The sequence below is a fragment of the Perissodus microlepis genome, chromosome 20, assembly GCF_051167445.1.
Source record: "Perissodus microlepis isolate ML-2025 ecotype Zambia chromosome 20, ASM5116744v1, whole genome shotgun sequence".
In the NCBI taxonomy this organism is placed as follows: domain Eukaryota; kingdom Metazoa; phylum Chordata; class Actinopteri; order Cichliformes; family Cichlidae; genus Perissodus; species Perissodus microlepis.
Genome location: NC_140480.1, coordinates 26,818,769 through 26,842,659, shown reverse-complemented (window position 1 = coordinate 26,842,659; position 23,891 = coordinate 26,818,769). Strand labels below are relative to the sequence as shown.

The 23,891-nt window shown below is 40.0% G+C and overlaps 1 protein-coding gene across 3 annotated transcripts in view; it reads left to right on the top strand.

Moving 5' to 3' along the window:
* Positions 1 to 422: 422 nt before the first annotated feature.
* Positions 423 to 23,891, top strand: part of kdm5c (lysine demethylase 5C) — a 23,533-nt gene continuing 64 nt past the window's right edge. The window contains exons 1-29 of one of the 3 annotated variants that reach the window (XM_084917084.1): positions 423 to 934; positions 2,562 to 2,709; positions 3,325 to 3,402; positions 3,525 to 3,647; positions 3,750 to 3,920; positions 4,055 to 4,189; positions 6,632 to 6,688; positions 11,015 to 11,138; positions 11,413 to 11,687; positions 11,932 to 12,090; positions 12,203 to 12,322; positions 12,425 to 12,583; positions 13,335 to 13,516; positions 13,650 to 13,812; positions 15,410 to 15,529; positions 15,617 to 15,811; positions 15,938 to 16,119; positions 16,257 to 16,381; positions 16,480 to 16,627; positions 16,702 to 16,792; positions 17,397 to 17,779; positions 17,895 to 18,033; positions 18,139 to 18,318; positions 18,538 to 18,666; positions 18,821 to 19,570; positions 19,673 to 19,715; positions 19,795 to 19,994; positions 22,534 to 22,710; positions 22,801 to 23,891. The exon at positions 22,801 to 23,891 is cut by the window's right edge and continues 64 nt beyond it. In XM_084917084.1, coding sequence (XP_084773210.1) covers positions 2,566 to 2,709; positions 3,325 to 3,402; positions 3,525 to 3,647; positions 3,750 to 3,920; positions 4,055 to 4,189; positions 6,632 to 6,688; positions 11,015 to 11,138; positions 11,413 to 11,687; positions 11,932 to 12,090; positions 12,203 to 12,322; positions 12,425 to 12,583; positions 13,335 to 13,516; positions 13,650 to 13,812; positions 15,410 to 15,529; positions 15,617 to 15,811; positions 15,938 to 16,119; positions 16,257 to 16,381; positions 16,480 to 16,627; positions 16,702 to 16,792; positions 17,397 to 17,779; positions 17,895 to 18,033; positions 18,139 to 18,318; positions 18,538 to 18,666; positions 18,821 to 19,570; positions 19,673 to 19,715; positions 19,795 to 19,994; positions 22,534 to 22,710; positions 22,801 to 22,809 — 4,761 coding nt within the window. In that variant the 5' untranslated portion in view covers positions 423 to 934; positions 2,562 to 2,565 and the 3' untranslated portion in view covers positions 22,810 to 23,891. Of the gene's footprint in view, positions 1,366 to 2,561; positions 2,710 to 3,324; positions 3,403 to 3,524; positions 3,648 to 3,749; positions 3,921 to 4,054; positions 4,190 to 6,631; positions 6,689 to 11,014; positions 11,139 to 11,412; positions 11,688 to 11,931; positions 12,091 to 12,202; positions 12,323 to 12,424; positions 12,584 to 13,334; positions 13,517 to 13,649; positions 13,813 to 15,409; positions 15,530 to 15,616; positions 15,812 to 15,937; positions 16,120 to 16,256; positions 16,382 to 16,479; positions 16,628 to 16,701; positions 16,793 to 17,396; positions 17,780 to 17,894; positions 18,034 to 18,138; positions 18,319 to 18,537; positions 18,667 to 18,820; positions 19,571 to 19,672; positions 19,716 to 19,794; positions 19,995 to 22,533; positions 22,711 to 22,800 lie in introns of all 3 variants that reach the window. The other 2 variants (XM_084917085.1, XM_084917086.1) reach the window with 2 other exon arrangements.

Below are 23,891 nucleotides of genomic sequence, written 5' to 3'. Positions count from 1 at the left end.
AACAGAGTGTCTGTGTGTGTATATAAATGTAGTGAGTGTGTAAATGAAGGGATGTACGAGGCTTGTAGTATGAAAGCACTTGAGAGCTTAAAGTGCGAGGAAAGTGCTTTATAAGTACAGCCTATTTACCATAACTTTCTTTTTCACGACAAAAGGGTGTTGCCTGATGGTAAACTTTCAGGAAGATCTGCACGGCAATAAATAACCAGGAACCAACCTGGTGAAAGTCTGATACTGTTATTGATTTGTTTGTTTATTTTTTTCATTATTAAGCTTGTCATTTTTCTGCTAACATTTAATGTTTCGTATTCCTTCCGAAATTCTGGAAGAGAACGGAAGAGCACTATCGTGCTGATCATTATCAGTGACTTGTTAATGTGCTGCGGAAGCGCAGGCGTCACAGATGTGAACTTTTTTTTCTTTTTTCCTCCCTTAAATACACAGTGGAACCTCCCTTCTTCTGACCTACTTCTTCCCCAACTGGTCGCGCAGCAATTACATGCTTTGTGTTTTGCCTACGTGGGTACTACTTTCAGGGAGTAAACGTGAGAGACGTGAGAGATTTGAGGTTGTACTTCGGTCGTGAGAAAAAAAGCTAAGATGGCGTCTCGTCAAGAAAGATAGGATGGCCTGAGGAGAGTAATGATGTTGATCGGAAAATGACTGATAACGACATAATTGACAAAGTTTGAGAACCTCGTTTAGTATTAAACGAACATCAGCAATCCATGTTTTGAGCCCGTATGCTTGACAGACCGGAGTATATGGAGAGCTGAAGCTAAAAAAAAACGGTCAACTTTGCTAGCAGCGGTAGCTAGCCAACTGGACCGAGCACAGCTGGCCATCGTTAGCTAAGCCACCAGTCATCACAACAACAGAGGAAGGAGAGCGGCCACAATCCCTATCATACCCCGGGACATCGAGGTGTCTTCGGGTCAGTCACGGGAATGCAGCGAGATGTTGTAGTGTAATCAGATCAACAGATAACTGCATATCAACTTGCATATATACGATTAATGTTCACTAGCTGCGTGTTGGCGTCGACTTCAGCGACATTATGTAGGTTAGCTGGTCTGCGGCTGTAGTATTGACTTAGTTTTTTCAGCCGCCCAGTTAGCTAACTAAGGCTAGTTACCTTCCACTGTGGGTGGCGATGGGACGGAGCTGAGAAAAAAGTGCAGGCCTCGGTGCTAGCGTTTAGCCACAAGCTGCGTTATCGCCTCTGATAGCCGGACAATAGACACAAATAGAGTTCCTAGGTGACAGAAGATGAGAAATGAATGACACATAGCTAACCCACTATAAATAACGGAACTGGAGGCATTTTCTGATAATTTATTTCTGTCGTTACGCTTCTGGTTGAAGGTAAGGTTCGTTTAAACGTCAGTTATGTTAAGTTTAGTTGGTAGAAGCTAACAGTTGTAACCTAATAGTTACATGTGTTATTTAATAGTGGTGTTTAGATGGGATTCTTTGGCTTCTGTAAAGAGGTTATTGTATTTGTCATATTTAGTAATCTAATCCAGCCCACTCATGAGTGGTGATAGCTGCAAGGCCTTCTGTATCTGAGGGTTCATGGCCTCCACGCCATTGTTTGGGATTAGATGGATGTGAAATATGTTACTGAAGTCCCAGCTTCAAGTTCCTTTTCTATTTTTATTTCAATAACATAAAAATAGAAACGTTGAAAAGCTAAGGCACTAGATCGACACTTTTTGCAGGCTGGTACAGATATTTAATGTACACATTGACCACAGTGCTTCTTGGTCATTTTCATATAGAAATTACTCGTGTGTTTTATCAAATTTAATTATTCTTGTGTAGCCCAAATGATAAAGAAGAACTTAAAACCTTAGCCCCTTCCAACACTGGGCCTTTAGACCTACCAGACCATGGCATTTGTTTTGTTGTCTGATGATGGGGGAGGGGTTTTTAACAAGGAGCACTTCAAGGGTAAAAAACAAATCATAGTCCTGGGATTTCCCAGCATGATATATGTTATTATTAAGAAATGTGTAAACTGTTGTGAATACTAGAAATAGTGTTTTTTAACATGATCATCACACATCTGTATATATGTAAACCTGAGAGCAGAAAAAGGAAGTGATGATTTGGCAAGACTAAGCAAATAGGCTATTTGCGCATGTATGGGTCTTTTTTTTCTGATGTGCAAGTACAATTTACATATCAAAGATTTAACCTGAAAGGGGGGAAGTTGACATTCCTGAATACCTTTGCAAAAATTGACGTCACCAGCCCGCCCACTTGTTCTTATTTTCTGTCAATGAGAACATTTAATGAAGTATTCAACATGTATGTAAATATGATGATGACACTGATTTATAGTTTTGTGAGTATTCTTGACTCTGGAGTGTCCTGTAGTATCTATAAAGGTCATTAGGTCATGAATTGGGTCCGGGGGTATTCAAATTGCTGTGTGTACACTAACAGACTCATGTACATAAAATATTTTTCACATTCCGTATTATTGCTACCATGCACATTACTAAGTGGGCTAGAGTTTATTAACTTGTATGATTTGACAATTTCCCTATTGTCAGGGCGATGGAAGGGGAAGAATTTGTGCCTCCTCCGGAGTGTCCAGTATTTGAGCCGTCATGGGAGGAGTTTCAGGATCCCCTAGGCTACATCGCCAAGATACGTCCAATTGCAGAGAAATCTGGGATCTGTAAAATTCGTCCTCCACCAGTAAATACTTGCTTATACTTGGTTTATGTTGTATTTATGTATTTAATTATTTATTTTTCTTCAATTTTATTGTCGTTTTTAAATTCCATGACTCTGGAATCCTATGTACAGTATTAATTAAAATGTCTATGTATGTTGCTCCTGAAGGAGGATTACACTTGCGTTTAGTTGTGTATATGTCCACTAAATCTAATTTGCTTTTCTCATTCATATTTAGGGCTTGGTCAAAAGTTATACAAATAGGAGCTATTATAAGTGCTAGTCAAATTACCTGCAGTGGTGTTTTGTTTTTTTGTTGTTTTTTTTTTAATCTGTATTATAATTTCTTCAGAATTGATAAGAGCAGAGATAGGCCTATTATTGTGGACAGCTTGAGCTTCACTTACTCTTGAGTGAAAGCCCTTAACCATCCTTTCTGGTTAAAGCTGTGCCAAGTTCTTGAGCCCAAAAGCCATTAAACCCAAATAAGTCCAAAATAGGCTCAGTGTTCCCTTTCTCCCATGCTCTTTTATTCTTTTTCTTACCTCTCTGAATAGTCTGTTGCAAGATATAGCACAAGTTTGATTTAGCACATAGGCACACATGTTCTAATTGAATGTCTTTCCTACTAAATAGGACTGGCAGCCTCCATTTTCAGTGGAGCTGGATAGTTTTCACTTCACACCTCGTATTCAGAGGCTTAATGAATTAGAGGTGAGTCCCCCCCTCCCCTTGTGTTTTTTTTTTTTTTTTTTAATTTCTTTATTTGTCAGTAATTTATTTGGGTGGAAAAGGCTATAGTAATTGTGGTGTTTTCCCCATACATCGGTTTTTAGGCGGAGACAAGAGTGAAGCTTAATTATTTGGACCGCATCGCCAGATTTTGGGAGATTCAGGGATCTTCTTTAAAAATTCCACATATTGAAAGGCGCATTCTTGATCTTTTCAGCCTGTCAAAGGTGAGTATAAATAAAAAAAATTTAACTCAAAATATATACTTCATATATTTTTAAATTGTTCAGTTTGTAAAAAGTATGGGTAAAAATATATTTCTGCCAAAGATTGTGACGGATGAAGGAGGTTTTGAGATGGTCTGTAAGGAGCGGCGCTGGGCTCGCATTGCGCAGAGGCTTGGCTACCCTCCGGGCAAGAACATCGGTTCTCTGCTGCGCTCACACTATGAGAGGATTGTCTACCCCTATGAAATGTTCCAATCTGGTACCAGCTTGCAGGTAATGCTCTACATTCTGGTCTCTTGGTACATGGGGTGATCAGTTAATAGACAGCCATCAAATTGAATTTATCTGTGAATATTATTAATAAATTAAATTTTTTTCTTTCCTTAAAAAAACCAAACACTTACCAGCACTGTAAGCCGAAGCACTATGATGGGGAAGATGTGGACAAAGAGTACAAGCCTCACTCCATTCCCCTACGACAGTCGGTGCAGCCATCCAAAATCAGCAGTTACGGACGCAGAGCAAACCGCTGCCAGCCTGACGTGAGTGAGACTATCAGTCCTTAATGCTCTTTGAGTATATTTGCATACCTCTGTGACCAATAACTCTGTTGATGTATATTTTGGTTACATAAATGGCATTTGTTGAATCACATTTTCAAATAGGCTTGCTGCCTCAAAAAGAAACTGTCCACCACAGAAAAAGTTGTTTGTAAAGCAATGCAAAACTCGTGTTGGTTTGGTTAATCTAGTCTGTTTCAGCAGCAGCGTGGTTTTAACGTAGTCCAATTTAACCTGTGTGTGTGACCACCTGGTATTCATGTAGTTTTCAGGCAGCCTGATTGGGCTTATTTATAATTATATAAGGGAAGAAAAATGTGACTGTTGTGACTTAAAAAACGTCTTATGTAGAAAGTGTTGTGGTCAAAATAAACAGCAGTACAATCAGCGCTGGTTACATTTACTGGAAAGATGCATAAAATTAGCAAGTGCAAACCTAAGAAACTTTTCTAGGAGGACTTAAATTATGCAACTAAATTAGAAAAATCAAAGTAAACATCTATCTTGCATTACAACATTTTAAATCGAAGTGTAACATAGTTATCTGCGCATTTTTTATTGTTCAATCTAGAAGTAACAGTGAATTCAGAAGTCTGTTCCGTCATGCTTAAATTTTAGTGTCATTTAACAGTTCACTTTCTACTTCTGTGATCATTTTGCAAAGAAATAACAGTGCTTCCATCACTGCAGGCACACCATTTACACTGCAAGTGTTTGAAAATCTTATTGAGTGGACCATGCTGTCATGCTACTGTTTCCAAGTCCTTTATGTACCCATGTGAATCAGTTGTATCTGGAAAATGAGAGTGCACTCAGAGCGCATCATAGTTTGCTTATTCTCCATCCTGTCGCGCTGCTTTGCTTTCCTCTGCTGTCGCTCCTCTTTGCACTATTATGTTGTTCTCTGATCTGTTTCTTGCACTTTCTCCAGTCACCCAAGTAAATGCACAGTATATTTTTATTTATTTATCTTTAATAATTTTTACTAATCTACAACCCAACTTTTGGACAAACCTACATTCACATCTGCTTCTACTTAGATGCAGCATGGCTGCCTGTAGATTTTAATTTTCTTTATTTTTTTTATGCTGGACTACATTTTTATTTTGCACATTTAAGTTTGAGAACAAACAATTTCGAAAATTAATGTGTGCAGTTGTGACGAGTTAACTGACGGTGATTACTGCCTAAAAATGTGCTTTATATCCTATTCAATGCATGGTTTTCTTTCAGCTTTTATACAGCACTATACTGGGATTTGAACACGTCCAGTTTTGAGCACATGTTCAGACTTGGGCTGGGTAATTTGTCCCCAAAAATCATATATTAAATATTTATACTAAAAGTGATATATGCCTCACAATATTCTTCAGAAGCAACAGGGGAGATGTCAAACGCATTTTTATCACCAGGTTGCTCAACAAAAAATGTAATAATATTAATTTCATGGGTCCTATTTAAAAGCAGTTTGTTTCTCTGCCAGTTTACTGCAATTTCCAGGAAATTCTGCACTTATTCTAGAGACCCAAAGCAGTTTTCACTTAGAGTTCAGTTCATTAAAGTGTGTGTGTGTGTGTGTGTGTGTGTGTGTGTGTGTGTGTGCGCAATAATTCATATTACCTTCAGTCGATATACAAAAGCAGACAAGAACACCCAACTGAAGTCATTTGTGGCTATGGACGAGGTTGATGGCATCATGAATTTTAGCCATCTATAAGAAATCGATATCAGTGTAAGTGTCTTCACCACTTTACCTGCTGTCAGACAAATCTTTCTGACAAGAAAGGGAAGCTGTGACTCCACCAGACTTCACTGACAACAGCAATTTCAAAATAAGCAATGCTTATGCAAGTCATCATACTTGGTTGGCTTTTGCGACATGGACCTTAAGTCCAGGCGCTTCCTTCCAAGCCCCTTAGACTACGATGAACTTGATGACTACAAACTGCACAGACATAAACCTTCAAATTTTCCCTCCATGCGGTAGGTGAACTTTGAGAATGAGCATGAGTTGGAGGGTTCACAAGCACAGCTTTACTAAAAAAGTCTCTGTGTAAAATAATTGATATCGCGCTATGTCAATATAAACAATATTGTTTAATTCTGTATTTGCAAATATCTCTATCTCTCTAGAAAAGCTAATCTAGAAAAACTTCATTTTTTTAGACTGCATTCCAAGTGTCGTGCAATAAAACAAACCTCAGCTAAAATGGCAATCCTCAGTAGCTCCTATTAGATCTAAAATTGTACATCCTACATAAGATGTGATCCTGGACTCATAATGTCCCACTGGGTTTTTTTTTTTGTTTTTGTTTTTTTCTCTACAACTACTGGTTGTTCTCTCCAGGCTCTCTCCCTTCCTCTTTCATCTCCTGTTTTCCTCTTGTCTTAGTTTATTGTTGCTGTTATTGTCTCCCTTTGCAGGGTCCAGAGGATCTGGCCCCCCATCCTCTCACCACTGGCTCTCAACTCATCTCTGCGGTACTGCCTCTTGAGCATATGAGCTCCCTTTACGTCCCCACTCTTTTCCTAGACCACCATACCCCCTTTGAAGTTGTCTAAATGTTTGATTTTTTTGTTTTCTTTTGTTTTTATAATTAACCACTAAAACATTTTCATTAACATGCAATCATCCCTTCTCAGTGTGGGGGTGCCAGCCCATAATATGGTCACAGAACTGTTGCCATAAAAAGCCTTCTCTTGTTAAATCTCCATATTGATTTACACTGAATGCAGAGAAACTTCCCTGACTTCTTTTCTTCTTATTTAAGCCCTTTGGTCTTTTTCTTAAAATTGCTCTAGGACTATGAGACCGTGTAGTCTCATCTTGGACAGAAGTGTTTTATAATGCTATCGATGTGTTTCTAGACATTATATTATTTTAAAAATTCAAGGGGATTGGACTTTGGTTCTCAACAGCAGTGTCATTCTTGTATTCATTCTTCCAAGGCCCTAACTAAAACGGTTCATTATAGACAATATTGACAAACAAATTTTTCTAGTCTCGTTTTTGGGCTGTTGTGCTCTCTAGTCTTCTCTATTTCACTCATGCTATTTCTGTGTGGTAGTAATTGGCTTGTGATGCTTTGTTGCTGGGATGTCTGTGCCTTTTCACTTGCGCTGTGTTGGCTTGCTCCCTCATTACAGCAGTTAACAGTGTGACTGCATGTGTTCTTTTTTTGAGTGCACTCACACTGAAGAACCAGCTAGGTTTAATTTAACAGGGTTTCACTTACCAAGCACTATATTTTGACAGCAGACAGCGAAATATTGGATTCTTAATGCACTCAAGCACTAAAATAAATAAGCGCCATTCTGAACATATTGTTGTCGTCTAGGTGGTTTTGCCCATTTGAGATCAGGGGGCCTGTACTATGAAGCAAGTGAGGCATATCCAGTATGTCTGTTCTTTATTTGGCTTCACTTACCCTATCTGCAGTCGCACTAAATCACACGAAGGTGTCTGTCAACTCAATAAGGCACCCCGGTGTTTTTCTGTCTAGTGTTTACAGCATATGTGATTACAAAGATTAACAGGTGCAGTGTTTTTAAAAAAAATAAAAAATAAAAAAAAAATCTAGAAATATATTTGCTCTAAAGGCTATTTCTTACTGCTCCTCATGAAGGAAAGACTTTAGATAATTCTTTAAATTATAGATGCTTTCACAACATGCACTATATTTGACAGAATTGATTAGTCACTAGCTGGTGGTGTTTGTTGATGTTCAACTCTTATTCCCAAACATGACCTGCTCTGGTAGAGGTAGCTTACCATGGCAGTAGAAACACACTATTGGGGAAATTATGTTTCAGCAGTGGTAGCGTGTGGGAAGTCCATTGGCAGCTTTGGACTGCTTGTCTACCTGCAGAGAGCATCTGTTGTTAGATGGGGCAGTAACAAAAATATGCGGTGCAACTGGTCCGAGGGCTACTCTTGCTTGTGTGCTGTTGTTGGTCTATGAGCCAGCCGTGGAGATGAGTAAAAGTTGTAACATACAAAGAGCTGAAGTGAAAAAGTATTAAAAACAATGAAGTGCTCGCTGTAGCCACTGTCTGTATTTTATTACTTGTGATTACTTTCTGATTTTATTCTTTTTGTTGCACTCCTCTCATTCCTGATGAGCCCTCAGTGTCACTCCCTTCTCTCGCCCACTTCTCAATCTCAATCAGATTTCGACCAATACGCAGAGTTATCCACATTGAGCAGCATGTAGTTGGGATTTTGAATCACTGCATGGGAGTACTTTTGTGCTGGTTGAAAATCCTTCTCTATAGTCAAATACTTCTGCAAACGGACACAACCGTGGTAGCGTAAATTAAGCATAAGCGGTGAATAAGCTCAAAGACTTTAGCTCCATAGTTGAACCTGAAGCCCAAACTTTGCTTTGTAGTACAGGCCTCAGATCAAAGAGTGATTGCTCAACAACCTCAAGCCCTTTTCATCTGCTTTGACGTCTGTTGCGTTCAGTCCACAGGGTTTGGCTGACTGAAAAAGGTGCTTGCATTGTGCACAAGGACAATATAGGTAATGTTTTAGGTGGCCAAAGCTACATTTGTCAGTTAAAGGGAGTACAACTGCACACAGGTGGAAAATATTTTTAATCCTTTTTGATTAAATTTCTAACTTTTTTTCCTTGTAATTAGGGCTGCCACAAACGATTATTTTGATAGTCGACTAGTCACCGATTATTTTTGCGATTAGTCGACTAATCAGATCATCATCCATTGGAGGTAAAATGTACAGCTTATTGCACCAGCAGCATCTGCTCTTATATAACTATCATTAGCTGACAGCTTTAAGTGTTTAAGGTATGTGCTAACTAAAAATAAAGACAAGATGATAGTTTATTAAATTTTAATGAAATTTGCAGATTGTTTCGGTGAAGTTTAATAAACTCCTTGCTATCTAAAATAGGACACCGGAGTATATTCTCGAGCATCTCACACTTCTGATAATCAGCTGTCTGCTTGACGTTTATTCAGCTGTGTAAAAACTATAACTTTAATCTCAGCCAAACCGATTTACTCAGGAACAAATAAAACACTGAAAAAGCCAAACAATAACATTATTAAGTTATCTAAGTGACTTCTATATATTTAACCTGAGTAGCAAAAGACGGCGGTGGGTTTGAAAACGATTTGCCGGGAGTCCGGTGTTCTCACGGCTCTAGTGAGCCTTGCCCCCGGCTCGCTATCAAGCTAGTGGGTAACAGACGTCTCTGAAAACGTCGGAGCGCTTTTGAAAATATGTGGTGTCTTGATAAACTGAGCAGATATTTGAGGTTTACAAAGCTACATTCTCGCCTGAAAATATGTTAAACGTTTATTTTGTGACCCAGAAAGAATAATAAGAGTAATATTAAAACTAGCTACCGCCATTGTTGGAAACTGAGCTGGGCTGCGCTATGAATTCTGGGACAGAGCTACTTCTTCTGGGTTTAACGGCAGCTGGCATCCTTGTACATGCAGTGCTGCCATCTTCTGTTTCAGTCCGTTATTACACTCTTAAATCCCACTACTTATTCCTGCGTCTTTTGGGATCTAACAAAGCTTCAAACGACGCGTCGACTATTAAATCAGTCTTCGACGATTTTGATAGTCGACGTAATCGTGACTAGTCGACTAATCGTGGCAGCCCTACTTGTAATGTCTTGACCTCTTATCTAAAGAAATTTTGAGTCTTTGGTATTGTTTATGTACAGTTTTTGTGCTGTGATTGGCAATAGTATTGGTATGATATGCAAACATGAACTGTCTTGTTGGAAGACAGGTTGTGGTTTGAATGTGGTTTACTGGATTCTTAGTGCACACCTGTGTGCAAAAAGTGGGGGTTGGGCAAGTTTTCACCAAATCCTTTCATGATTGGGACTAAACTGACTGAGGAAACCTCTTAAATGGATGTTATGAGAAGATGTTATGTTTGTTTGGAATGGCTGTTCTAAACAAGAAATACTTTTGTGTCTTTCTTTTTTTAAAACAATAATTCTATTTAATTGTGACATTAGGGCCTGCTATGGTTTTGTCAGCATTGCTGGTCATGCATGTGTTGTGTGCAGTCTGCAAACTGAAAATCTGATCACTGTCCTAAAATATTCACCCCCCATTAATATTATGTGCAGGTAGTATTTTGATTAAATTGGATTTCTCCATGTTCTAAACCTCCCAGATGCAGTATAGTCCAGAATGTGGCTACACTAATTTGTAGTTTTCATGTTTTGCTGTAATGTGATGTCATTTTGCTGCAGTTTTTCTGAAGTTAAAACATCCAATAGGAATGGAAAACTAAATAATATCTGTTTTTGGGATGTTTTAGCACAGCTTTAGATGCTAAAATGGCTTATCTGTGTTATATGAGCATGAAACTTTGTGTCTGAGATGCATTCCTGCCTTTGACATTGCTCTTTTCAAAATCCATTTACCCTTTAAAAAAATAATTGTGAATGGCAGCCCTAATCTACTCTGTATGTCTGCTATTGATTTGTGTTCTCACCCGAATCGTAAAACTAATAATCAACCTGAGTTGACTAAATAGATGACATAACTTAAAATCCTTACCAGTGCCCTCCACTTAAATGAATGGTTGCATCTGCTGTTGATGTGTGTGATGGTGATGGGTCTTAACCTTTAAGCTTCACTGTGATGTAGGTTAACTTTTCCTTACTTTCTAACCTAGAATAATCCCTTCTTGTGATGCATTGCTACGCTCTCATGTTTTAACTGTATGTTCTGCTTGCTCTTTGTGCTTTGAGGAGTAGCTGCTGTCTGTTTCTTGCTTTCTGATTTGTAAAAGACTACTTCTGTCCACAGCCTGAACCAACAGAGGAAGACATAGAGAAGAACCCAGAATTGAAGAAGTTACAGATTTATGGTGCAGGACCTAAGATGATGGGACTTGGACTGGTGGCAAGGGACAAGGGCATCAGAAAGAAAGGTATCATTACTATAACTTTATTAAACAGCTTTTTAAAAAAAAATTTTTTATTTGAGGCCCATGAATTTTGGCTTGTGTATCTTGGCACTAGTAATTCGAGGGGGGGGGATGGCGTGGCACCAGTCAATAATTGGACAGTTGAATAAATGGACATATTGTGAAGCTTGTTTTTTGTGTGCTATAATCATCCAGTCATCTCACACAATATAAATTTTACTTGTCTTGTGATAAATGACCACATCTGACTCTGAGCGATTCTGCCTCCTGTTTTTAGATGAGTTGCCTCAAACTGTTACCGTCAAGGACAACATACCACCTCCTTTGAGTGACACCTCAGTCAAATCAGAGCCCCTGGACCCTCAAGAGAGACAGAGTGATGGGAGCTCATCAGGCCCACAGCTTCCTCCTCCTAGTGTTACAGTAAAGATGGCAGTGAAGAAAGAAGAACCAGCGGAAGAGAATGGGAAAGGACATAAAGAGGAGGAAGATGATACACCTTGCACCAAAATGACAATGCGCCTTAGACGCAATCTCAACAATCCTCAGTGTGTAAGTAGAGTTAGTGATTACTCCATTGTGGCAGTTAAAATTGTGATAAATGTGATATCTAATTACATTATAGCATAAATGATTATTCAGCCCTGTAAACAAGGTAGGTGGTATTCTTTAGAACTTTTGCGAGAATCACTGCTTTGGTTCCCAGGAACCTGTTTTTCAGATGTTCGGTTCAAAGTTGGCATCATTTGGCTCCAAGCCTTGTGATTAATGTTATTTTAATCACTGACTTTCAAAGGTGGATTCTTTTGTGTGTCGGATGTGTGGTCGGGGAGACGATGACGAGAAGCTAATGCTATGTGACGGCTGTGATGACAACTACCACACTTACTGTCTACTACCCCCACTTGCCGATCCTCCCAAGGGCAACTGGCGATGCCCTAAGTGTGTGGCAGAAGTACGTAAGAATGTTTAAAAGCATGTGTTTGCCTTTTAATCTGCAAGACTCTTAGATGTTTTGATTTTCTTTATGTGTCATCTTGTTTTGTTTTTTGAATTAATGTTTTTAGGAGTGTAAAAAACCCACAGAAGCCTTTGGCTTTGAGCAAGCGACACGGGAGTACACACTGCAGAGTTTTGGGGAAATGGCAGATACTTTCAAAGCAGATTACTTCAACATGCCTGTCCATGTGAGTGTATCATTTGCTTTTCATTATGAATCATGATTCCCCCTTCAGTGATTAAAATGGAGAGAGGCTAATCTCTAGCGTTTATATTTTTTGCCTGTATAGATGGTCCCCACTGAGCTCGTAGAGAGAGAATTCTGGCGATTAGTAAGTAGTATTGAGGAAGACGTGACTGTTGAATATGGAGCAGACATACACTCCAAAGAGTTTGGTAGTGGCTTCCCAATGAACAATGGCAAGAGGAAGCTCACAAAGGAAGAGGAGGTACGTGCATTGTTTTTCTTATTTGCTAAGCTCAGTTTTTCATTGGCAGTCTTTGTTTGAGTGATGATTGCAGTATCCGGCTTTAGATTAACTGTTGAAAATCTTGTCAACTGAAAAAGCCCGAAAGTAGTTAGTGTATCCACAAAACACCACTGTAGAATGGATTTTGTGTGAAACTAATCCCTACCTAATTCAGAGTTAAGATGATAAAGGTGGGGAAAAAAATCACAAACATCCTTTAAAATGTTTCAAAAGTAAAACTGCAGCTACATCAGAAAACGTTTTTCTGCTAAATGTAGTACAACAGACGCTTAAATGAAAATTGCTGGTAACCTACAGTGAAGACACATCAAAGCTGCTGCTGCACATGCTGTGCGTTCCATGTAATTCTACAGTGTGACGTTTATTTACATTTTCGACTGATTTACTTTCTTTATAATAATTTTTGTCAAAAAAGTCAATTATAATTTGTCGCAGTTCAAGATTATTTAATTAAATTACTTCTTTTGATTTTACCTTTGGTCCAAAGTACAACAATTTCTTTTTAAATATAAATATTTATCAGTATTTAATTGACCAAATGTTTTATTTGAGAAGAAAACGCTGCAGTTTATTCCATTTGGAGAGACAGACACCAGTGTATCTCTGCCATTTTTGCTTTAAAATACTAAATGTTGCCAATCTCTAATCATTAAAGTTGTTCATAACCATGTTTTTTGGTTGTTTTTGTTTGTTCTTTCTTTTTGGTCAGGAATATGCCCGCTGTGGGTGGAACTTGAATGTGATGCCTGTGCTAGAGCAGTCACTCCTGTGCCATATTAATGGAGACATCTCTGGGATGAAGGTGCCATGGCTCTACGTGGGCATGGTGTTCTCAGCTTTCTGCTGGCACATTGAGGATCACTGGAGCTACTCCATCAACTACCTGCACTGGTACAGCATGCTCAATGCATTTGTCCAGGAAGCTTTTAAGTGCAGAGACTGTATGTCATTTGTACGTGTACTTTAGAGAAAGACTAACTTTGCAATCTCTCCCCTTCACTCCCCATGTATCTTCCATCTCTAGGGGTGAACCCAAGACTTGGTATGGGGTTCCCTCTATGGCAGCTGAGCGACTTGAGGAGGTTATGAAGAAGCTAACACCAGAGCTGTTTGAGTTCCAGCCTGACCTCCTGCATCAGCTGGTCACCATCATGAACCCAAATATTCTCATGGCTCATGGTGTCCCGGTCAGTGTCACATCAAATCACATACACCAGTGTTTCCTACACATGGAGTTTACTTTAGTAGGCCTCAGAGGCATTTAAATGCCCCCCACCCCACCCTGTCTGAAAGAACATCACCATCCACGATTAGACAATCAGTTTGCTTTTATTTTGAAAGTTCAGTCACTGCTAGACATCTCACACAGGCTGACTCAGACATGATCACAAATATTGAATGTGTATTTAAAAGACATTTGAAACCATTAATCACAGTTTCCATTAATCAAACTGAATTCAATGTTAAATGAGGCTAAAACAAGTGGTGGTTTGCATCATACAAAACATTGCGCACACCCAATGTCATATTATCAGTTTGCCAAGTGTGGGTAACGTTGACATTGTTAGCAGAAGCGGATTAACGTCCTCACACCCATGCAAAATGTGGTTATGTATTGCTCTGGTTGAATGGTTACAGCGGGCATACAGCTGCACATTTTCTACTTCAAAGTACAGACAAGCAGCAGTAGTTTGTGCAGCTGTTTTCCACCTTGCCTGTTTACATCTTCCTGTCACACAGCAAAGATTCCCCTGACAATCTCTGTATGGGGGTGCTGTGGTGGGAAGTGGTGGGTGGCATCCTCACATCTCAGAATCAGCAGTACAAATGTTGTTGTGCATTAGTAACATCAGTTGTTTAACATTGTCATACTGTAGTCATTGATAATCTTCTGCTCTGTTAATTGGCTGGGCACTCTAACCACACCTTGTAGCTTGTTTATGTGCCACTGATCTCACACTGGCTACACTGGAGAAGCACTGATTGTACTGTCCAAGTATTTGTCAGCAACTTGGCAACTTGCAGAGTAGGGCTGTTTGATATAACGATATATATCGGATGACGATATGAAAACGTCTATCGTTTCATTTTACGCTATCGTTTGTTTCGGGGTGTCGCAAAAATAAACTGTTTACGGCAACAGACGCACAAGCGACTGTTTTTATGCTTTGTCGTTAGCAACAACAATGGTAAAACCATTGCGTGGCTCCGCCGTCCGCTTGTTTATTTTTCACATGAACCTTTCAAAATAAATCTGAAGATCTTGTTGAGATTTTTCAAAATAAGCTGAATCACGTAAAATAGTATGCAGGGTGTTTACGGATGATAAGCTAAAAAGAGTCGTGAGGTGCTAAAAAATAAACTTAAGAACAGGCTTTTCCTCGCAGCACGCCATGTAATAAATACTCACAAAGAAAATTGCGGCCATTTGAACTTGCATAACACTCGACTCCAGGTACATGACGCCCAGCTGAAAACACTTCACACAAGTTGAGTTGACCGAGATTCACAGAATTTACTGAAAATGTAATTTTTGTGTAATATATATCGTTGTCGGGACGATAAATGTCTTCTATCGGGATATGAGATTTTGGTCATATCGCACAGCCCTATTGCAGAGTAAAAACATGTAATTTTTGATTGTTAAATGTCTTTGTGGTGCACAAATAAACAATTGCTCATATATGCATATTATATACTGCCCAAGCAACCATCTGGGAAACAATGTACACACGTTAGAAAGATTTATGTTTTTAAATTGATTGCTGTGCTTCTGATTGGCAGGTTGTCCGTACCAATCAGTGTGCTGGGGAGTTTGTCATTACTTTCCCCAGAGCCTACCATAGTGGCTTCAATCAGGGATATAACTTTGCAGAAGCTGTCAATTTCTGCACTGCAGATTGGGTATGTCTGTTTACGCTGTCCCAACTTATCATTTCACATTGCTCCTTCAATATTGCACGATCAGTATCACTTTTCTGTCTCTTTCAGCTGCCTGCTGGTCGTTCCTGTATTGAGCACTACAGACGTCTTAGGAGATATTGTGTATTCTCCCATGAGGAGCTCACCTGTAAAATGGCTGCTAGCCCAGAGAAGCTAGACCTTAATCTGGCTGCCGCTACACATCGGGAAATGTTTATCATTGTTCAGGAGGAGCGGAAGCTCCGAAAGAGTCTGATGGAAAGGGTGAGACACAGAAGCAAACTTTATTTTATTCACATATAAGTAAATAATGCCTCAGTTGAGTAATATTTATGTATTGATGATTATTTAATGTTCATTTAAGAATATGGGAAACCTTGTTTCTTGCAGGGCATTACCGAAGCAGAGCGTGAGGCTTTTGAGCTGCTGCCTGATGATGAGAGACAGTGTGATAAATGTAAGACCACATGCTTCCTTTCTGCCCTGGCCTGCTCAAACTGTCCCGAGCGCCTGGTCTGTCTCTATCACACTCAGGATCTGTGCAACTGCCCCACTGAAAAACTCTACCTCAGGTATTTGTCAGTTGTTGTTGTTGTTGTTTTTTGCTTGCACGTGTAAATACAATTGCCATAAAATAAATACAGTGGTATTTTTCTTTTCTAATACATCTACCATCTGTGTTATTTTCTGTTATCTCTTCACTCTGCAGGTACAGGTACACCCTGGATGAGTTATTAGCCATGTTACATCGATTAAAAGTTCGGTCAGAGTCCTTTGATTCTTGGGCCAACAGAGTAAAAGAGGCACTTGAGCAGGAAGAAGGAAACAAAATAGGTGAGGAATCAGCATTAATTACATAAAGCCTTGAAATTTCAGTAAAACATAATCATTTCAAAAGACGATACTAACACCAAAGGCCTGTTGAACTGCAGAAATTGACTACTTGGAGATGCTGAAGATGGAAGCAGCAGAGAAAAAGTTTCCTGACAATGAGCTCCTCAGAAAACTCAACACTGTTCTTAAAGATATAGCACACTGCCAAGAGAAAAGTACAGAGCTCCTCAGCAATTCAACAACTAGGTAAGATAGAATCCAAGCTTAAGTTTTGCACAAAGCGTTAGGTTGTATGCACTGACATAGTTCTGTTTTTTTAGTGAAAACAGGATGACTCTGGACGAGCTGAAGTCCTTGGTTGAGACGATACAAAACCTGCCCTGTGTAATAAACCAGTTGGAGGGGGTCAAGGTGAGAATTCAGAATTATTAAGAAGTTAACGTAACATTTCACACAAAACAAATAATCTTCTGGGGTTTTTTTTCTTTTTCATATTTATGTCATTTACAATTAGAACCTCATTCACAAAGGCTTTAGCCCTTGTGATTGTGAATAACTATCTGACAACCGCCATTCATAAGGGAAAAACCTGTATTCCCGGAACAGTTGCAAGTGGTTGCTAGCTGACACTATGTGAAAGTGGTATACTACTCACCAAGCAGTATTGAAACTTAAAGTGTGAGTCAAACTAGAAATTGATAATGATCGCTGTTAAAATAAAAGTTGCAAATTACTACTTGGAAAGTAAATGCCTAGTGTCTTCATACAAACTACAGGCGACCTATATTGACTAAAGCAGTTAGCAGCACCCTCTTTGTGACCAGTTTGACCCAGCAACTTGCCAGTCTGGTGGGGAATACACATTTTTCTCTAGTGATCTGTGCTTTTTCAGGGGCTCACAGACTGTTTTTTGTAGCTGTGTGACTGAGATCTAAAGAAAAAAAATCTTGTAATGGGTCTCTGCTTAAAAGTGTGAGTGATGTTAGCCTGACCTCAGTACTCTCTGATTCTTCAGACGGTTCTGCGGGCAATGGAGGATTTCCAAAGCCGAGCTCAAGTATTGATCAATGACAAAGATTGGAGGAAGGACTCGCCACCCCCTGAGCAGTTGCAAACTTTGTTGGAGGAAGGGGCCAAGCTGACTGTTTTGGTTCCAGAATGTAATTTACTCCAGGGGCTAAAGGAACAGGGCCATTGGTTGGCCAAGGTGAGGTGCACCCTTGGGACAGAAGAAGGTGAGAGGCAGGAAGTGACGCTGGATGTGTTGAGGAACCTGATGGAAGCAGGCTGCAATGTGCCCCAAAGTGTGTCTGTGGAGACCGCCATGGCAGAGCTTCAGGAGCTACTCACGATTGCAGAACGTTGGGAAGAGAAGGCACAGATCTGCCTCGAACAAAGGTGAGACGGGCGAATCAGGCCAGAGAATTTACATTCCCTGCCATAGTGAGTGTTATTGTTTTACAAGTGTTTCTGTCTATTCTATCAATGAATTTTTTGGGTTCTGATCTTCCAGGCAAAAGCACCCTCTCTCCACCCTGGAGGCAATAGTAAATGAGGCCCAACTTATCCCAGTCACGTTGCCCAACATTTTGGCTCTACAGGGGTGCCTTACTCGAGCTCGGGCATGGGTAACAGACTTGGAGGAAATTCAGGTGAGGAAAAAAATATCTATGTTCTTTTAGCTTACCTCCCACTTTAATGGTTTGATTTATACTTGAAATACCTGCAATTATTAAATAATGTTTGTGTTGTTGTAGAATGGGGAGCATTACCCATGTATGGATGATTTGGAGGGCCTGGTAGCTATTGGCAGAGACCTACCAGTCTTCATGGAAGAGCTGAGGCAGCTGGAACTGCAGGTGACCAGCGCACACTCGTGGAGGGACAAGGCCAGCAAGACTTTCCTGAAGAAGAGCAGTCAGCACAGTCTACTAGAGGTCATTTAGAGCTGTCCTATACTGTTTTTTTGGCATTTATTGTTGAATCGATAAAGTAGATGTCTGAATCCCAAAATTGAAAGCAGAATACTTACTAAACAAATAATTATCTGAATAAATGCTTGTGTGTTGAGGTTGTACTAGTTAATTTAATTTTGGTTTGTACAGCGCTGTGACCTCCATGAAATCATTAATTAAACTTTGCGTTCCCCCCTGCAGGTATTATGTCCATGTGCAAAAAGGAGAGAGAGGCGAGATCAGGCAGGGCCGCTGGATGATCCTTTGGATGATTCTGATACCAACACTCTGGGACTCTCTGCTCAGGACTTGAGGGACCCTGCAGCTATTGTGAGTATTCAGAATATGATTTTGTTTTAGTTTTTTTTTGTTTTGTTTGTTTCGTTTTGTTTTGGGTTTTTTTTTTTCAGTGTTTAAGTTCCATTATTATTAATGCTTTTTTTTATGCTAAACTGGTAAATCTATTTCTATGCCCTGTTTGTAGGTGATGGCTTTCAAAGAAGGGGAACACCAGGAAAAGGATGCGCTATTAAGGTTACAGAAGGTGAACATGCGTAAATCTGGACTTAGCATTGCAGGTTGTAAGGAGGACAAGGAGAATGGGAGCTGGGATGATCCCATGGAGACGGACACATGCGGCCTCTCCAAGAACTCTGTAAAAGAGAATGGTAACAGAAACCACACCCCTCCCCAGTCAGTCTGCGTGTGCTCTGGGCAGCCTCGTGCGCCTCAGTTACGCTGCCATCTCTGTAAGGACTGGTTTCATGGTGGCTGTGTTCCTTTCCCCTCCCTGCTACCCTATTCTGGACCACCAATAAACCCCCTTTGCTGGTGGGACTGGGACTCGCGCTTCTTGTGTCCTCGGTGCCAACGGTCACGGCGCCCGCGCCTGGAAACTATCCTGGCATTACTTGTAGCCCTGCAGAGGCTGCCCGTGCGTCTGCCTGAAGGTGAAGCACTGCAGTGTCTCACAGAGAGGGCCATCACTTGGCAGGGCCGAGCTAAGGAAGCACTGGAGACACCTGAGGTGCAGCAGGTACTTCACAGGCTGCAAGAACTCAAAGAAACTCTTCATCATGAACCAGAAAAGGAGAAGCGCGTGGAGAAGGAGACAGAAGGGAGTTCGGTTATTGTTTTATCCGACTCAGAGGGAGGTGAAGGAGACGACGGTGTCATTGATTTAACCGAGGAGAATTCACCTAAAAAGAACACAAAGGAAAGCAATGGCACACAGGTAAATTCCTTATATCAACTTCTTGTGTATTTTTATATTAAACCAAATCTGAGCTGTCCAGTAGGGCAAAATCTTTAATATGTTCATGTGCCCGTTTGACAGGGTGGATGTGAAAATGGCATCAAAAAGAAGTCAAATGTTACAGGTGAGGTGGCATGTTAATTTTAATTTAACCAAAAGTCAAGTTGTGCACTGTACTGACTGTGTATCTGCCTTCCTTTCAGGTGTAGGGTCTCTGCTGGCCCTGCTGCCCTTGCTAAAAGGTCAGGTAGTGGAGCTTTCCCCTGACACCAGGGTCCGGCTGGAGGAGCTGCAGCTAGAAGGAGATCTGCTGGAGGTTTCCCTAGATCAGATGCATACCATCCACAGAGTCCTGCTAGCTGCCTCTGATCCACCCAGAGAAACACTACACACACTCATACAGGTACTGGAAAATAAAGTGACTGTATAGTTCAATTTTAATCTTCCAAAACTCATTTGGTTTCGATGTGCAACTAGAACCAGGACCAAAGCACAAAAAGACTAACATCATGTACCTCTGGCCCCAAAGAATGTGTGGTGTTGGTCTTCTTTGTGCAATTCCTTATTTGAAATGCATTAAGAAAAGAGTCAAATCTTAGATTTTGAAACCCTGTAAATTGTCAGGTGTTAAAGTTAATACAGTTTTACAGGCAAAGGTTCAGTTCTGGCTAATCCAAAATATTACATCACTGTATTTACTTGAACTTGTGCTTAAATGTACTTCAAGGGCTTTTGGGATAGACGGGAAAGGCAGGAACATTCAGTCCAGGTCTCTGCATTAGCCTTAGTACATCTAGGTCAAATGCTTAACCCGTCATCAATATTTTTATATTTTACTAAAACGCTTTCTTTAATTTTACTACAAAATGTTGCAGTTGAAGCCTCTGTTATCGTCTCTGTTCAGTGACACAATGTCGTGTGTCTGGCATCTACTTACCTGTAGATATGTGGAATAGCAGAAACTAATGACATTGAGTAGTCAAACTATTCTCATACATGAAAACACAGCTCTGTATAGGTGAACATTGCTATACACTGCTGTTAGAACTGATGAATTCCCCATATTTAATTTCACTTATGTATCTTATCAGTGCAGACAGTCTTGACTAAAGTGTTCAGATGATTTTGGTTCAGTCTTTTCTCACATATGACTAGTAAAAACATAAGCGTTTGAACTTCTGCAGGTTTTACAAGATTATTTCCAGAATGTTTTTTATTCTGACCTGCTACATTATCAGGGCTCTAGAGTGCGACCAATTTGGTCGCACTCTAGATGCGACCAAATTTTTCAGTGGTGCGAATAAAAAAAAAAAAAAAAAAAAAAAAAAAATTTGGTCGTGTGTGACCAACTGTTCGGGTAACAAAAAAAAAAAAAAAAAAAATCTCTGCAACTCTCCGTGTGGTCAACAACAGACACACATTATGCCCCTATCGTGGACTAAACCAATCAGAGATAGTCAGGGGCGGGACCTCTCTGATTGGCCGTGGTCCAGTTGAAAGTGCAGGTGGAAGAGAGGTGAGTAGCTTGAATAAAGCGATATCAATTCATTAACGGATTCCACTCAAAGACGTAAACACAGAGCGGACCCGACGCATCAGAATCAGCTTTGTCTTTCTCGGCTTTCTCACCCGATGGCCCGTAGACGGATACGCTGTCGGAGCTTAGCGATTCTGATGCGTCAGGTCCGCTCTGTGTTTACGTCTTTTTTGCACTGATTCTGAGCTGCAGGTTTTGTCTCTCTCCAACCAAAATTCGCAGAGCCAGCAGCAAAAGAAGCAGCAAACTGCGCTTCACATTTGATCAATGTCGTCATAAATTCCCTCTGACTTTTGCGGTTTTGCTTTCACCACGATAAAAATTACACTTCATACACAGCTCTCTCTGTGTACTTCAGGAACAGTTTCCCGTCTCAAATCTGTTTTCTGCATTATTCATTCGCTTATTACCCACCAGTCTACCGTTGTTTACAGTGCTGTCTTTTTCTTTTTTCACTTAAATGACCTTGGACAAGAAAGCCTAATTTTTGCTGTTCAATACTGAAGAAATTTAAACTTCTTAAAATTATGCAAAATTGCAGAATATTGCAGAATATTTTTAAGGTTATCTGCTATAAAAAGCCAGACCAGGAAAATCTCCTTCATGTTTTTCTGTGTTTTATTCTCAGTTACTTTCACACAAAGGCATGTGCTGTGATGTTCACAATTCTGATGAAGTCTCACATGTATCAGTACTGATAAATGATCAGAATTATAATATTTCTGACTGTCTGAGGCTAAATTGAATCGAATCAGGACTTTGAGAACCGGAATCGAATGGATTATAGAAATCAGTGATGATACCCAGCCCTAGTGAGCAGCCTACGCCCGACAGAAGTGGATGTAGCTGTGGGTAATGAGAAAAGATGAAAAGAACGATTGATAACTTTTTTTTTTTTGTTAAGGCCTGATCTGTCTGAAATTCATAGTCAGTGCTCTGACACAGTGCCATCAATCTTTGAACGCTGAAAAAGCACAGTGTATCCAGAAAGCGCATTATGTGCTGCAATAAATGCAGTGCCCAAGTGTCCCCTCTCCCCAATGCCTTTCAGTAACAGACAGCAGCAAACAGGTCGTCAGAGGAGGCCAAGATGATGATTAAGTTTAACATTTTCTACAATATTGACAAAGCACTTTAAGCACAAGTTTGTTAGTTAATAATTTAGAAATGAATATTATCTGTATGGACACCCCCCCCCCCCCAAAGAAAGTGCACATGTAAAACTGCAGTGATAAGCGATGCGGTTGAAAAATTTGAGTGCGCCTAACTTTTGTGCCGGTACGCCTACATTTTTAAAGTTAGGCGTACTGGTGCACCCATGTCAAAAAGTTAGTCTAGAGCCCTGATGATTATTATTATTATTTTATTTTCTTTTTTTTTTTACATTTCTTTCATCATCTCTCAGATTGAGCTTGAAGAGCAGAGACGAGCAGGCCGTGGGCGAACCAAGGACTCCAAAAGGAAGAGGAAGAGCCACAGAGGGGGCAGTGGGGACGGAGGACAAAGGTCACTGGATGCCTCGGAGACAAAGAAAACCTGCCCCTTCAGACACACCCCCTCCCCTGTCCAGACCCATCCTGAGGTATCATATCCCCTTTCTAGATTTTTCTTTTTACCTTGAAATGCATAAAGTACCTTAGTGTTAACCTTTATTTATTTATTTTTTTGATAGATTTTGTGATGCAGTCATCGTTGGAGCTTCGTTACAGTCAGTTAGCCCGAAAAACTGAAGGGACAGGGGCTTTCTGTGCCAGAAGACTGTATCAAGTTACAGAGAGATACAGGACCTCCCCTATGCTCTGCTTTCCTTCTCACCCCTCATTTATGCATTCAGACACTAAGAGTGGTGACTCTTCTACACTCCAGTATCATCCATAACACCGCAGTATCTCATTTGTCCGGATTTTTTATTATTATTATTTTTTTTCGTTGTTGTTGTTGTTGTTGTTGTTCAGACTCGCAGTCTTACCCAAACTTTATTCTCCACCTTCCCTGGACGAATTCTTCCTGTGAACATAATAAGACTGTGCTTGACAGATGTGAGACTTGCCGTAATAGGAGCGTCTTTGGTCTAGAGTTGTCTCTGAGGTCTTTCAGTATGCTATGTTATCCCAACTGTGTTAAAAGCTAGTTTAAGCGAAGCCTGTCACGAGGACCGGCATTTGCAGTTTCTCTTCACTTGAGTCACTTGTTGAAGTTGGATAAGCTATGGGTTTATTTTAGACTGTTGTTTGGGCATGACTCCTGAAGCTGTGCTGCAGTAGAGGATTTTGACTACTGATCTGAGACAACAGCGCCATGGATACTTTTTTTTTTCTTTTTTTTTTTTTTTTTTTTGTAGTTGTTTCAAATCTCGTGTTTGATGCTGTTTTGAGGGGACATGCATTTTAAATAAGTAAATTTTGGGAAGTGTTAAAAACAGGCATTAATGTTTTTGGTGCTACTTTCCCAAAATGTACCTCCGCACCTCCTGGCTTCCTCCCTCTCTCCTTCCCTTCTATGCCATTTTTTTCCTTTTTTTTTTTTTTTTTTTTAAACTCTCATCCTTTTGACTCCTGGTTTTATTCCTCCCTCTGTCATTCTCTCCCTCTTTGCAAGTTAAGGTTAACTTCACTGTAACTCACTTTATCCCAATATATTTTGTTTTCTTTTGTTCAGATGATTATTATTATATTATTATTATTATTATTATTATTATTATTATTATTATTGATATTGCAGACACACAGATGTCGTGAGTTTGTGTATAAACTTTTCATTTTA